The sequence below is a fragment of the Narcine bancroftii genome, chromosome 1 (assembly GCF_036971445.1).
Source record: "Narcine bancroftii isolate sNarBan1 chromosome 1, sNarBan1.hap1, whole genome shotgun sequence".
Classification (NCBI taxonomy): Eukaryota; Metazoa; Chordata; class Chondrichthyes; order Torpediniformes; family Narcinidae; genus Narcine; species Narcine bancroftii.
Window position 1 is genome coordinate 449,615,001 of NC_091469.1, and position 16,557 is coordinate 449,631,557.

At 45.6% G+C, this 16,557-nt stretch overlaps 1 protein-coding gene across 1 annotated transcript in view; it reads right to left on the bottom strand.

Annotated features, from left to right (window-relative positions):
* The window catches only part of LOC138751773 (patched domain-containing protein 3-like), a 42,190-nt gene that overhangs the window by 16,010 nt on the left and 9,623 nt on the right, over positions 1–16,557 (bottom strand). The window contains exons 2-4 of the mRNA XM_069914542.1: positions 4,511–5,297; positions 1,698–1,819; positions 1,449–1,594 (exon numbers count right to left, since the gene is read on the bottom strand). Coding sequence (XP_069770643.1) covers positions 1,449–1,594; positions 1,698–1,819; positions 4,511–5,239 — 997 coding nt within the window. The 5' untranslated portion in view covers positions 5,240–5,297. The remainder of the gene's footprint in view (positions 1–1,448; positions 1,595–1,697; positions 1,820–4,510; positions 5,298–16,557) is intronic.

Here is a 16,557-nt window from a genome sequence, read left to right on the forward strand (position 1 = left end):
GAACTTGTCCTTTTCTGCTGGCTCCGCCTGGAGGGTTGGAGCATAGACACTGATGAGGGTGATGCAATGCTTGTTTTGAAGGGGAAGTCACATGGACATGATTCAGTCCAAGTGGCCTGTCGGAAGGTTTTCGAGTTTGGAGGCAATGAAGTTCTTGACCATGAAGCCTACACCAGATAGGCGTCGTTCATCCAAAGGCTTGCCAGACCAGTAGAGTGTGTAGCCCGCGCTGCATTCTTGGACGCTGCCTACATCTGCCAGGCGGACTTCACTGAGAGCGGCTATGTCGATGTCAAGTCTGAGGAGTTCATGTGCAATGAGGGCAGACCGACGTTCAGGTCAGTGGCTGTCAGCCTTGTCTAGCATGGTGCTGATGTTCCAGCATGCTAGCTTGAGTTTGTGAGCATCTTTTGAGGGGGAGGACGTGGAGGGGGAGGACGTGGAGGGGGAGGACGTGGAGGGGGAGGACGTGGAGGGGGAGGACGTGGAGGGGGAGGACGTGGAGGGGGAGGACGTGGAGGGGGAGGACGTGGAGGGGGAGGACGTGGAGGGGGAGGACATGGAGGGGGAGGACGTGGAGGGGGAGGACGTGGAGGGGGAGGACGTGGAGGGGAGGACGTGGAGGGGGAGGACGTGGAGGGGGAGGACGTGGAGGGGGAGGACGTGGAGGGGGAGGACGTGGAGGGGGAGGACGTGGAGGGGGAGGACGTGGAGGGGGAGGACATGGAGGGGGAGGACGTGTAGGAGCTTTTAGGTGGAGTGCAGTGGCCCCACCCTTTACACCCATGGTTCGTGTGCCGTGACCAAGCAAGCTGGGACGTGGCAGCGAGATCCTTGGGTCGTAGGTTTTATATCGGAGTGGCCTTCTCCTAAGCAGTTTTCTTACCCGGGCTGGAGGGGCCTGCCTCCCCTCCTAGGTCGGCCCATACTGCCCGGACTGGGGCCGCCGCCTCCAACTCTCTGCCCGGACCGGGGCCTCCGTCTGCCTCACTCGACCGAGGCCGGGGCCTCCCCTTGCTCCTGCCCGGATATATATACAGTAGTTTACCACAGGTCTTAATTAGTAAAGGGATCAAAGTTTAAGGGGAGAAAGCAAGAGAATGGGGTTGAAAGGAAAATAGATCAAGCATGATTTGCATAGCAGTCCAGTCTTAAATGGCCCAATTCTGCTCCTGAGTCTTACGGTCTTACAGAAATACAAAGTATTAGTGACATAAAAGATTAATACAAGCACACTGTAACACAACCCATATTAGTGTTGGAACATTACCTATGAGCTATGTTCAACCATAATTTTGTCACTTATCACTTGTTTAATATTTGCAGTACTGACTGTTGCCAATTCACATTATGCTGCCAAGTTACTGACAAAAAAAAATCCCCAAAAGCTGTCGGAATCAATCCAAGACACTGCTCTGCCAGAGCGAAATTGCAGAAGGAACACTGACCTAGAATCAGAAAAGGTGCACTGGCAGTATTGATGGCAAATGTTGTTCCACAATAAAGCAATAATCCAAAGCCAGTTAATACAGCAAGTCCGGCTGATATGACTCCCAGGATAGCGACCCAGAACTTATTTCTCACACTGTCAATCCTGAAAATAAATAACATATATTGTGTAAAAAGCAAGCTTTTATATTTTGTGTGAAATGTTAATGAAATAAAAATGTTCTAAATATCATAGAAATTGACTCTACCTCATGCAAGACAAGACGGAAAATGATATTGCAAGTAAATATGTGACAGAGAAAAGAGGAATAATTCTTTTAGAATTTTTTTCAAATTCTTCTTGCCTTGAGACAGAGGTAAAATGTGAAACCTGTAATTCATGAAAATGAGAGTAATTGATATACAATCACCAAAACAAAAAGCTTCTCAATAAATAGTAGCTAATTGCCCCATTCATTTAACCAAGGCACAGAAGGAGGTTTTGCAGGTTCATTAAGTAGCATGGATTAGAAGTGGCCCAGCAAACAGTAAACTGGGTTCATTCCCAACTTCTGGTGATGCTCACTTGAAGTTTGCACGTTCTCCCTGTGACAGTATGCTTTTCCAGAGAGAAATAACAGGCCTAGATACCCAGGTTCAAAGCTGACCTCCAATACTGCTTGGAATTTGCATGTTTTCCCAGTGATCTTGTGGACTTTCAACAGTTCCTCCACTTTCTACCCACATCCCAAATGCATGCTGGTTAACCACAATGCAAGTCAGTATTGAGAGAAGAGGTTTCAGGGAAATAAGTATGAAATGGACTTGATAGGATCATCCTGAGAGAGACCATAAACTTGATGGGACAACCCATGTTATTATTAGAATAAATTCAATATTATGGCTTATGTATGTAATAAATGTGATTTTATTTTTTACATATAATATTCATTGAGAATTTTATGTTAAAGATTCTCAACATTTCAGCAATTTTTTTTAACCAAAGTGCTTGAGTTTTAATTTACTTGAAATAACCTTTCATCCCAAAAACATTCTGTGGTTATGTTTAAATTGTCCATATGACTTTCCTTCCCTCATCTAAAACTTCTTCCTTGTCTCAAGTAATTTACTTGCTTAAAGATATCAGTGAGAATCTTCTCAATTGTTCCATCAGCAAGTTACATTTTTAACAGCTTTCTAGCTAAGTACTAGTCCCAAATTCACCTGGTTCATTACTTGAGAAGGTTACAATTAAAATAAGCAAAAAATTTGTTTGAAAAAGACTGTCGGCTATCTAAAATAAATTTTGCCTTGAGATTCTTTATCAAAGACTTGGAGCACTATTTCAGGGTCGCTCCCAATTCCTGTAAGAAGGAAAGGCCATTATACCAAGGAGGAAGAGGTATGTCAGTGAGATGGGGAAAGGGAGAAGGTGATGGGCTTGAGCAAAGAGAGGAGAGGAGGGAAGTGGACAGGAGATAAGTGGATCAGGAGGAAGAGGGAGCATCTGATGGAGGGAGGAGTGAGGACAGCAGGAGTGGGGGAGGAGAAATAATAATTGCTTGGATTATTTTTGGGAGACAATTGTAAATGGTCATAAAAATGTATTTTTATGGTACATTATTGGAGATGTGGGATCTTATGAACTGAGCAAATTGACTGCTGCATTTGTGTACAAGAACATAAACTGATATTTTAATGTAGTGCTTGGGCCGTATTTTGAATGAGAACTAAGCCCGTGCCATTGTTTTGAGCAGACCAGTTAACATCAGGCATTCAATTTGTTTTACATTTTAACAGGGAAAACATGTCAAAAAATTAACTTTAGGGACTGCAGATGCTTTAACATATTTCAAAAGGAATGTAAAAGATGTAAAAGGAATTATGTAACTCTCAGCATTAAAATTTGTAATTAATATTGATTGCACCCATAAACTATGTGTAACAATTGAAAATGTTATAAAGATAAAGGTTCCACTATTGGAACATAATACTACATCTCTAGAATGTTACATATATGAACTTCTTTAACTTTTGTCTTTGGTAAAGCAGAGAGTTGAAACTTTGTCCAGCACCCCTCACACTCGTTGTGTTCCTAGGTGGTCTCCCCTCCAAGTACTGGCCAGGCCTGAGCCTGCTTAGCTTCCAAGCTCAGACATTCTCTGGTATATTCAGGCTATAAGGGTTCTGGTGATGCAGACTTTATGTTTTTTTTTAATTTAGACATATAGCACGATAACAGCCCACAAGCCCATGCTGCTCAATTACACCCAATTGAGCTACATCCCCAGGACAAATTAAACAGTGGGAGGAAACTGGAGCACCCAGAGGAAACCCAAGCAGACACGGGTAGAACATACAAACTCCTTAAAGAGAGCGCCAGATCTGAACCCCGGTCACTGGCTCTGTAACTGCCACGCTAACCATGCTGCCCTACCTATAGTATATCCCTAGAAACTTGTAGAAACCATTGTAAAAATTTCATCAACTTAACTATGAAGACAAAGAAACAGCAATAGCTCATTCAGTTCCTCAGACCTTGCACTGTTCAATAGTGGCTGATTCCTCTCTTGGTCACATTTGCCCATATTCACTTCACATTCCATCTATCTGAATCTTGAAATTTTCACTTGTTTCACCATCTATTTAGGAAAATAATTTTCTAAGATTTTTTATAAATCACTGGAGTCTCAGAAATACATGTCCTGAATGTATCAATGACAAAGGTCAAAGATTTAACGCATATTAATTAATTAATTCCTGCATTAACAAGTGACAGCTAACTTCACCTGACTTATCACATTATCCTTTAGAAATATGTTTTAATGGTTCTTTGGATAATGCCAATATTATTTGGACTGAAGACAATGCTGGATGCCATCTAGTGTCCAAAAATATTTAAAATGCTTTAATGAAATACAAGTTCAATTTTTAGTCAGATGCAATGATTATAATTGTCTAAACTTTGTTATTACTTCCACACAAGCTTGCCCCATTTCAATAAAAATTAGATAAGACTTATTTTTTGTAACAGGCGTGCTATTTTTAAAAAAATATTTAACATACATTTAAAAATCCTTACCTCAATATGTGTTAAATGTGCATGGGCCTTTGGAAATTCATGAAGAAACTCCTGGATCCAAAGTAAACTAAGTCTCTTGTCTTTTTCATCATTTGCTTTCAAAGGATAATGCAATCGAATAGCTTTAGCCTTTTTGAGAAATGCTCCAAATTCATCTAACTCAATCCCACCCACTTCAATGCCAATAAAATTATGATTTGTTTTTGGATAGTACATCTTTTTCCTCTCAACCAGCCCGGGATCATAATTCACTAAATCTAAGACTGCATTTGAGACACAAGTGTCTCCAACTTTTGCACAAAGATTAGAGTAACTGTAGGTTCTGCCATTGTCAGCAAATTGAAAATCCTTCACTTTTATGTCAAGTGACAGAATCTCTTCAAATGCTGCTTTTGTAAGGATGTTATCATCTTTAGAAATTGCAATAAAAGAAGCAAAGGTCCCTTCTGTGTACAGTCTTTGTCGCGAGAAGGATTGAGAATCTTTGGCTGGAAAATGTTTCTTAATGAACTCTCTCTCCAATTTTGCTGGCCCTTTAATAGGAGTGAACTGATCCTCTATGTTATTGTTTTCATTTTGAATGAAAAAACAAAATCCTGTTCCTAGTCCTCCAGAAACAAGTAGAGGAATAAGTAAGAACCACCAGGGTTTTTTTCCAACACAAGATCCTAGTTTTCTGAATGCTGTACAAAGAGGTTTTTCAATACAGTCCGTCCGACATTGAGCCATCACAAAAGTCAAACTGAAGCATTGATCCAAAGACTTTCAGATAACTAAACTTGATTTTCTGTAAAACAAAAATAGGAATAAATGATATGAATACATAAGTATATGCATGAAACCTACCAACTCACTAATTCCAAATCAGAAAGCATACAATGCTTGGATAAACTCAGCAGGTCAAACAGTGACCTTTTATATAGTAAAGATAGAAATATATAATCGACATTTCGAGCTTGATCCCTTCATCAAGTTATGGAAAAATGTCACCAGAATAAAAAGGTAACCAGGGAGGCGTGGTCGCAAGGCAGGAGGTAATAGGTGGAGAAGGGAGGGAGGGCACAGCAGCAAGCAAAGGGAGGAGGGATGGCTAGTTAAATAAAGAGGGAAGGGGGTGGACAGCTGTGGAACGAAGATGGGGGAAGGGTTTAATGTAAAGGTAACATGGATGTTTTAATATAAAGGTAAGGGGAGGTTTTAATGAAAAGGTAGAGGGCATCAGTCAAATATTTTTACCTTTGCTATATAAAAGATACATCAGCTGCATTTGCCATTTCTAATGGGGTGAAGCAGGGTTGTGTACTAGCCCCAGTCTTGTTCAATCTGTTCTTCACTTGCATGTTGTCATGTGCTGTCCAAGGTCTGAAGGAGGGAGGGTACATCAGGTACCGACTGCACAACTCTCTCTTTGCCCTTTGCTGCCTGAACACACTGACCAAGTGCCTCTATGCAGTCATTTAAGAAACCCTTTTTGTTGAAGTCTGTGCACTCCTGGTGCACAAATAGTGATCTACAGTTAATGCTGAACAAATTCTCAGCTGCTGCTATGCTCTTTGGTCTGACCATCAACCTGAACAAGATTGAAGTACTCCATCAGCTTGTCCCAACCACCACATCATAGAACCAAAAATCACTGTTGACGGCACCCAGCTGACAAATGTAAACAGCTTCAAATACTTAGGGAGCATCATTTCGAGTGATGGGTCTTTGGACAAAGAAATTGACTTCAGGTTCAGCAAGGCCACCCAGACTCTGGGGAGGCTGCATATTAGAATGTTCAATTCACACAATGTCCACATCTCCACAAATCTGAAAGTCCACAGAGGTGTGGAAAATTGGTGAGATATAGACAATGGCTCGCTTGAATGTGGTGGAGGGAAGTCATAGTTCAGAATGGACATTTTTGCAGCTCTAAGTTCCAAGGGGTGAACATCTCCAGTGACTTTTCCTGCCTACCCACATTGATACAATGGCCAAGCAAATGCACCTCCTCTGAAGCTGAGGAAATTTGGCATGACAACACCTTTACAGTGTCAATGATCTGGACAGGAGTTTGCATGTTCTCCTTGTGTCTGCGTGGATTTTCTCCAGGGGCTCCAGTTTCCTCCCACTGTTCAAAACGTATCAGGTGTGTAGGTTAATGGGGTATAAATTGGGTGACATAGACTTGTGGGCCAAAATGACCTGTTACCAAACTGTATGTCTAAATTAAAAATTAAAATAATATCAGTATCCCTCAACAACAATTGAAAACATCCTATCAGGATGCTTCCCTGCGTCGCATGGGAACTCCTCCACCCAAGACAGTAAAAAACTGCAGAGGGTTGCGAATTTGGCTCAGTCTATCTTTCCCCTCCAGCAATTCCATCTATTACTCCAGCTGCCCAGGAAAAGCAGCTGCATATTAAAATACTCATCGCACCCTATCACTCTAATCAGGAAGAAGATTCAGAAGTGTGAGATCACATACCACAGATTCAAGGACAGTTTCTTCCCGGCCATTATCACATTCCTGACTGTACCTCAAAATAGTTAAATGATGATGCCTTTGTTCTGTATCAACTGATCCTTCTTTGTAATTGCACTTTTCGACTGTATGATATGTCTACTGGTCTGCATTTTTGATATATTTGACAACAAATTTGAACTTGACGTGCATTTATGACTACAGTCTCTGCAGAAAAACCATGCAGTTTGAATATTGGCCCTTCAAAATACTCTATTTTGGGGAAAAAAAGGTTTGGTAAAATGTAGATTTTCTCAGCGCTGATATGCATTTGCAACTTGAACAGAATCGTGTGATGTGACGCGAATTAATCATTGATAGTAACCAGAAATCATCTTGAGGCTACAAAATTGAGGATGACTATGTCTGGCCAATATCCCTCACAATCTTTCCTATCCACGTATTTTGCATGTTGCAATTGTACCTGCCTCTCGTTTTTTCTCTGGTAACTCGTTCCATATACTCATTACCTTCTGTGTGAAAAACTTCAGTTTCCCTTTAAGTCATTTCGCTCTCACTTGGAACCCATGCCCACTATTTTAGACTCCCCTGCCCTGTGTGAACATCCTCTATGATACTAATGATTTTGCAGCCCTCAGTGAGGTCACCACTCAGCTTCCTGCACTCCAGGGGAAACAGTTCCAGTCTATCTAGTCACAGCAACATCCTTGTGAATTATTTCTGCACCTGCTCGAGCTTAATTGCACCCTTCCTTTAGCCTGACAATAGAAGCAGACACAATATTCAAAATACAGTGCACCTGTAACTTGGCATATCAATTATTGTTCTCAATACCCCATCCGATGAAGCCGAACATGCCATATAGAAAATACTCACCACCCTTCTCTATCTCTAGCAACCACAACACACCAATAAACAGTAAGCTAATTACAACTAACAAGTTTATCAAATGAATCTTGTCTGCAGCATTTGCCCACAGCTCAGGATCAAGGATGGACCTATTGCAATTGGCCCTCTGGAGCTGGGTGTGGTCTGCAGCCTAAAGTTCATTAATGGTTTCCATGCAGCAGCAAGAACAGAGAAGGCTTTGTCAAAGCAGGGCCCATCCACGTGATCTGTGAGGACCAATCACATGTTAACCTCACCTATGGGCAGATCTAACCATTGAGTAGCACCTAGGGAACCAATCATATGACAGCTGCAAGGGCAAAGCACACATTAGCCTCACAGGTGAGCAGATCTAACCCTTGATTGGCAGGTAAGGTAACTTCCAACTAGGTTCCAGCTGGAGACGCCACATGATAATCCTGAAAATGGTGGTGCTCCCAGAGCTGCTGTAACAGCAGTGCTGCTGCTGGTGCGGACCTATGGGGACTGAGGACCGGCAATGCAGCACTCCCCTAGGGTCCAACCGCCCAGTCATCTGCCATCAGCTTTACATAGGCTTTAACAGCCTGTTAAAGGACTTGACAGTAGTTTAATTTAAAAATCCTACGGCCGTGGGGTCTGCACCCACTATGGCGTCGCATCTGATTGACAGAAGCCACGAGGGGATGCAGACTCCAGGGGAGTGGCGGACTGGCACAAGGCACCAGAACACAGGGAGATCACCCCCCCCCCCCCCGGTGTGAGAAAGACGACCCATAGGACAGTATCCATGGCGGTGGTCCAGAGAGGGGGTTCTCTGGCTGAAAGACCAACGCATGTGGTGGGCTGCTGGTGACTCGAGGTAAGAAATCCATGAACTGCTGGAGACTGCTATCGGGGGACTTGCACCAGGCTGCAGACTGTTGGAGACTGGGTTGAAACTGGCTGAAGGGGTACCAGGTATCAGAACCGTGATGTGAGGGGGATGTCAAAAGCACTGAAGGGTTCCTGTCCATGTCAGAGGTTTGAATCTCGGTCTGGTGTACTATTAGCTAGAATCAGACACACATAAAGATAAAGACTGTACAACAGGCTTTAATCCACAAAGACTTCCACAGAGCCAGGCTGGCTGTGGCTGCAGCAACTCTGAGTGAGGTCTCGGGAGGCCGGGGCAGGCTTATATCCCAGAGGGTGATTGACACCCGACTGGGTGGGGTTTGATTCATTCAGGCCGACTGATTGACAGCCGGCCAGGTGTTGTCCTGTCCCCTTACACTCCTGCAAGTACAGAGGTTTCCCCCTGCAGTAGGTCAGTGGTGTACCACCACATTCACCCCCTTCTTTAAAATTGTCCCAGGGGGCAGCAGTAACAAGAAATCGCACCTACTATGTACATACAATATTTACAGGTTCAGACGATTCGGCGGCCGCTGGGGTCTCTGTGACCGTCGTAGGACTGGCTCCTGGTCACTGGTCAAAGGGGAAGTGGAGGGGCTGGCGGCAGGGATGTGTGTGGCTGGTGTGGTGTTGCACGGAGGGGTGGCCAGGGGGGCCGGGGTTCGTCTCCTAAGGCTGAAGCAAGCCCCTGGTGGTCAAGGAGGCCCTGTGTACCCCATAGCTGCCTGGGAACGGGGATGTATGCCCAGTCAGTGTTGTCCTGGGTTGGAGGGTGGTGTGGTGGGTGCTCCTGCTGGTGCCAGGTCCCTGGTTGAGAAGGTGTCCTCCCTGGCACTACCGAACCTAACGTAAGCATAGTTAAAGTTTACATGAAGGAGGAAAACCTGCTCTACCAGGACTTCGGCCTTGTGTGTCCGTACATGCTTATGCAGAAGCACCGGTCCCGAGGATGTGAGCCATGCTGGGAGTGACATTCCAGTCGCTGACCTTCTGGGGAATGAGAACAGGCGTTCGTGAGGGGTCTCATTGTTAGCGTGCACAGCAATGACCGAATGCCATGGAGCACCTCGGGCAGGGCATTCTGCCAGTACTCAACTGCCCACCCTTTTGACCTGAGAGCCAGGAGGACTGCCTTCCAGACCACCCTATTCTCACATTCCACTTGTCCGTTGCCTCTCGGGTTATTGCTTGTCATGCGACTGGTCGCGATGCCCCTCGCCATCAGGTACTGGCACAACTCATCGCTCATGAAACTAGACCTCCAGTCGCTGTGGATGAAGGCAGGGTAGCCAAATATGGTGAAAATCTGCCCCAAGGCCCTGATGACAGTGGCCATGGAGGTGTCCGGACAAGGGATGGCGAAAGGGATGTGTGAGTACTCGTCCACTACCATGAGGAAGTAGACGTTTCGGTTCGTAGAAGGCAGGGGTCCTTTGAAGTCCATGCCAAGACGCTCAAAAGGCAGAGTAGCCTTTACAACGTGGGCCTGGGGCGTGGGGGGCAGAAGAAGTGGGGTTTACACTCCGCACAGACCCGACAGGCCTCGGTCACGTCCCTGACGTCCATGATGGTGTACGGTAGATTTCGGGACTTAACGAAATGGTACAACCGGGTGATGACCGGATGGCAGAGGGACTCAAGCAATGCCTGCAACCTGTCATCATGCATAGATGCATTGGTGCGAGAGACGGCATCAGGGAAGTCGTTAAACTTCACTGGGTGGTACTGGATGTCGTAGCTGTAGGTTGCCAGCTCGACTCTCCAGCGCAGGATCTTGTCGTTCTTGATCTTGCTCTTGTGGGTAGTGTTAAACATGAACACCACGGCCCACTGGTCTGTGAGGAGCATGAATCTCCTGCCGGCCTGGTAGTGGCGCCAGTGGCAGACCGCTTCCACAATCGCCTGGGCATCCTTTTCAATGGTGGAGGGTCCTGGAGAAAAAGGCAATGGGGCACCCCTCTTGGTTGAGGGTAGCAGTGAGAGCCACCTCAGAGGCATCCCTCTCCACCTGGAAAGGGGAGTCCTCATCCACAGCCTGCATCGTGGCATCCGCAATGTCTTGCCTGATGTGGGTGAAGGCTGCCTGCGCCTCAAGTGGGAGGGGAAAAGTTGTGGCTTGGGCCAGAGGGAGGCGAGTAATAAGAGAACAGGCCCAAGCACCTGCGGAGGGCCTTTAGCATGGGGGGGGAGGGGTAACTCCATTAATGGGCGCATCCTTTCCGGATCTGAGTTAACGACTCCATGGGCACGATGTACCCCAGGATGGAGAGGCAGGTGGTGCTGAACATACACTTCTCCTTGTAAGTGAGGTTTAGCTCCGCGGCTGTCTGGAGGAATTTTTCCAGGTTAGCATCGTGGTCCTGCTGGTCAAGGGTGCAGATAGTGACGTTATCCAGATATGGGAACGTCGCCTTCAGCTTGTCCCAGTCTACCATGCGATCCATCTCCCGCTAGAAGACGGAGACCCCGTTTGTGACCCCAAAAGGAACCTGGCGGAACTGGTACAGGCGCCCATCCACCTCAAAGGCAGTGTAGGGCTTGTCCTTTGGGTGGATAGGGATTTGGTGATACGCCGACTTCAGGTCAATCATGGAGAAAACCCGGTAGCAGGCTATCTCATTGACCACGTTGGCGATCCTCGGCAGGGGTTAGGCATCCAGCTGGGTGCACTGATTAATGGTCTGGCTGTAATCCACAACCATCCTCGGCTTACTTACCCCTTTGACCACCAGGACTTAGGCTCTCCAATGGCTGTTACTGAGCTCTATAATGCCTTCCGGGAGGAGTCGCCACACCTCCGCCTTGATGAAGTCCCTGTCTGCAGTGCAATAGTGCTTACTTCTGGCGGTGATCAACTTGCAGCCAAGCGCAAGATGTGGGAAAAGCACCAGTGGGGTGATGCTCAGTGTGGAGAGGCCGCAGGTAGGCCGGGGCAGGTAGGTTGGCGTGCTGTGCGATGTGAGTGGAGGTTGGGCCTCCCCCCCCGAAGGCAAGGGTGACACTCTGCAGGTGGCACTGGAAATCCAGGCCCAGGAGGAGTGGTGCGCAGAGTTTGGGGATGGCCACATCAACATCAGTCGTGAGGTGTAATGTGTGGTAGCCGATGGCCACCTGAGGCATGGGGAGCATCGGTAGGGTCATCGCCCATGTTGACAACGTTGCCGTCGGTCACTGGGTGCGGCATGTGGCAACTGATGGCACCCGGAGGCATGGGGAGCATCGGTAGGGCAGCCTGGTAAAAAAAAATGTTAAGACATTGTTCTTAACGTTGTCGGGGGCCCTCCATGTCGGGCGCTGCCTGGCCCAAGATAGCGGTGGCATGTGGGGGGCTGCTGAGTGGCTGGCCTCCTTCCCCAGCTGGGGGAAGTGATGTCATCACGGCTGGCAGCAGTTCTCAGTGAGCGGCGCCGGCGAGGTCGAGAGCTGATGCAGATGCTCGGGGCACACGCTGTGATGGTCGCTGGTGGGGCTGGATGTTGCGCAGTAGAAGTCGGGGAAGGGGGAAGTCGTCGCGGGGACAATGGCACCGCCAGGCACGTGCACATAGGAGGGTGCGTGGGGGAGGTCATAGAGGGCTGCTGAGCTGCCGGCAGGTTTAGAGAGGCACACTTTTGCAAAGTGGCCTTTCTTGCCGTATCGGGAACAATACTGGTTCCTAGCTGGGCAGTTTTGGCGCGATCGTCAATCTGACCCACACCAGGACCCACAGTACTTACATGTTTTCTTAACTTGCTCCAATATAGGATAACAGTCCGAGCTTCTCCAGTCTCTCCTCTTAACAGAAACGCTCCATATGACCCAAAATGTTGACTGACCATTTCTCTGCCTGACCCACCGAGTCCCTCCATCTTATTTGTTCTCTTAAGGTTCCAGCATCCGTACTTCTTGTGTTTCCCCATCTTTATTTGGAAAGGGAAGGACTGATTGGGGATAGTCAGCAGAGCTGACAATCTCACAAATCTGAATAAGACTTTTTAATGAGGTGAATAAGAGGATTGACAAGGACAGAGTGGTGGATGTTGTCTGCATGGACTTTACCAAGGCATTTCACAAGGTCTCACAAGGCCAGCTAACCTGGAAGATCACAGCACAAGTGTTTGAGGATGAGTTAGCCAAATGGATACAATATTGGCTTGATAGTACCAGTAGGAGTCAGAGGGTAGAGGGTTGTTTGTCGGATTGGAGGCGTGTGACCAGTGGTGTGACACAGAAATTTATGCTGGGACCCTCTTGCTTGTCATATACAACATAAGCATAGAATACTACAGCACAGGTACAGGACATTTAGCCCGCAATGTTGTACCAACCCATATATTCCTTCCCAAAACAAATCTAAACCCTCCCTGCCTTATGACCCTCCATTTTTCTTTTATCCACATGCCTGCTTAAGAGTCACTTAAATGGCCTAATGTTTCAGCCTCCACCACCACCCCTGGCAAGGCAATTCAGGCACCCACAACTGTCTGGGTAAAAAAATAACACCCTGATGTCACCACTAAACTTCCCTCCCTTCACTTTCTACATATGTCCTCTGGTGTTTGCTATTCCTGCCCTGGGAAAAAAAGGCACTGGTTAACCTGTCAGAATCTTGTAGACCTCTTCAATCTCCTCTCATCTTTCTGTACTCCAAAGAGAAAAGTCCCACCTCTGTCTCATAAGACTTACTTTGCAATTCAGGCAATGTCCCGGTAAATTTTCTCTGCATCCTCTCTGTAGCTACCACATCCTTCCTATAATGAGATGGCCAGGACTGAACACAATGCTCTAATCAGTGGTCTCATCAGAGATTTGTAGAGTTGCAACATGACCTCTCCACTCTGGAATTCAATTCCCCCTTCTAATAAAGCCCTGTGTGGCGACCTTGAGAGACGCATGCATTTGGACCCCAAGGTTCCTCTGTTCATCCACACTCTTAAGTAACCAATTATTAACCCTGTTATTCAGCCTTCCGGTTTGACCTTTCAAAATGTATCACCTCACACTTTTGTTCCCATAGTTTTTTTTTCATTCTGTCCAGGAAATTGTCCCTAGAATTTAAAAGTAATTCATAAAGGCCAGATATCACCCTTTTATAATTAGGTTGAAAATTATAAAGCATCCCAATCATATTAGGTTCCAGGTCTTCAGGGATCTTCAAAATTAAAGAATTTTAAAAGCTCCTAACCTGTAAATAGCAAAAAAAAATGATGTCTACGTATTTTAAATTTGGTGGGTAATTGTTCAACAGAAGCAAGATTTTGGTCAGTAAAAATATCTAAAAAATATTGGATACCTACATTCAATCAATTATGATAACCATTATCTTGAACCAAAGATGAAAAAAAGGAATTACCTAAAATAGGACTAATTAATAAAAATCTATGGTACACAAAATGTTTCTTAAATTAAGACCAGGTTCTCAATGTATGTCTAACAATAAAATTATCATTAATTTGGATGCCAAGTATCGAAAGAAGAGAATATTTTTTGGTAGATTTAATTTCTAAATTAATCCAACTTGAAGCACTTAAATTTTCCTCATGATGAATCCAAAAATATTAGCTGCCCAATAATAAAACCTAAAGTTAGGGAATGCCAAGCCCCCGTTCTTTTTAATATTTTGAAGGAAAACTTTCCGAAGATGGGGGATTTATTTTTCCATATAAACGAACCCTATTTCCTTTTTTAAACAAGGGGACCACATTTGCCATTCTCCAACCCTCCTGCACCTCCCCTGTGACCAAGGAGGTTTCAAAGATTATCACCAATGCCCCAGCCAGATGCAATGTGCCTCTTCCCACAGCAGCCTGGGGCATATCACATCCAGCCTTGGGAATTTATCAATTTTGATATTTTTAAGAAGATCCAACACTCCCTCTTCCTTAATCTCATTATCATCCAGCACACAAGCCTGTTCTATTCTGACCTCACCATGATAAAGATCCTTTTCTCCTGTGAATACTGAAGCAAAGTATTTATTTAGAAACTCCCCAACCTCCTCTGCCTCCAGGCACATGTTGCCTCTTCATCTTTTAGCATCTTCACACTTGGATGAAAAGTACAGGCTTCCAAATAACACTAAAAGTGGTTATGTATAGACAGTCAGGAAGGTTGTTTAAGGGTATAAGATTCAAATCTAGTGGCAAAGGAATGGCAGATAGAACTTAACTCAGATATGTTCACTGTGGTGGATTTTATGAAGTTAAACCTGTCCACCATGAACACAGTAAATGTTAGAGCCCTGAGGAATGTTGTTGAACAGTGACACCTAGGGGTACAGATATATAAATCTCTATAAGTGTCGACACAGGTGGTTTGGGTGTGGAGAAGGCATTCAGTCGGCATTCATTGGATATGGCATTGAGGTCAAAAATTGGGACATCATGTTAGTGTTGAACAAGATGTGGATGAGACCATACCTGGAATATCATGTGCTATACTATAGGAAGCTAGAACCTAGGATTAAGGACAAGCGGGTACAGAAATGATTCACAAGGATATTGTGAAAAAACTCAGCAGGTCAAACAGTACCTTTATGTAGCAAAGGTACAGATACATCACCAACGATTCAGGCTTGCTGGTGATGTATCTTTACCTTTGCTACATAAAGGCACTGTTTCACCTGCTACTTTCTCCAGCATTTATGTGTTTTTTCACTTACCATGGTGTCAACAGAATCCTGTGTTTTACCACAAGGATGTTGTTGTGACTGAAGGAGAGACTGGATAGGCTGGGACTGTTTTTGTTGGTGTGATGGAGCCTGAGAGAAACAATTCCTCATTTGGCATGAATGCTTGTCAGAGAACTATGCAACAAATTGCTTGGAGAATTGTATGCAAATCTACTGTTCTGCCAAAAAATAAGAACCTGGTCATTAATCTTAAAAGGGCATATTCACAACGACAGTACCAATTCTGGAGGGCTTAAGTTAGAGAGACTAGATAGGATGGGACCTTTTCACACTGGAACAGAGGAGGCTGAGGTATGACCTTACAGAGATCTATAAAATTACGATGGACCTAGATAAGGTGAATGGTCGCAGTCTTTTTCCAAGGGTAAAGGGACAGTCTAAAAGTAAAGGACACTCACTCTACCAAGAGGAAAGATTTAAATGGGACCTGAGGGGCAGCTTTTACCACACAGAGTGTGATGGGTATGTGGAATGAGTGGTCAGAGGAAGTGCAGAGTGGGTACAATTCAAGATTTAATTTATTGTCATGTCTTCTTTGGCTTGGCTTCGCGGACGAAGATTTATGGAGGGGGTAAATGTTCACGTCAGCTGCAGGCTCGTTTGTGGCTGACAAGTCCGATGCGGGACAGGCAGACACGGTTGCAGCGGTTGCAGGGGAAAATTGGTTGGTTGGGGTTGGGTGTTGGGTTTTTCCTCCTTTGCCTTTTGTCAGTGAGGTGGGCTCTGCGGTCTTCTTCAAAGGAGGTTGCTGCCCGCCAAACTGTGAGGCGCCAAGATGCACGGTTTGAGGCGTTATCAGCCCACTGGCAGTGGTCAATGTGGCAGGCACCAAGAGATTTCTTTAGGCAGTCCTTGTACCTTTTCTTTGGTGCACCTCTGTCACGGTGGCCAGTGGAGAGCTCGCCATATAACACAATCTTGGGAAGGCGATGGTCCTCCATTCTGGAGACGTGACCCACCCAGCGCAGCTGGATCTTCAGCAGCGTGATGAAACCACAATGGTATATATTTGCCATATGTAAATGTCATGACCTTTCCTGGTTGACCCTGCTCTCACTGGCCGGCTCATGACTCCTCCCCTTTCTTTCCCATAAAGGCTGTCATGCCACAAGCCTTCCCCCAGTTCAAGTCCAGGTCAGTGTGAGC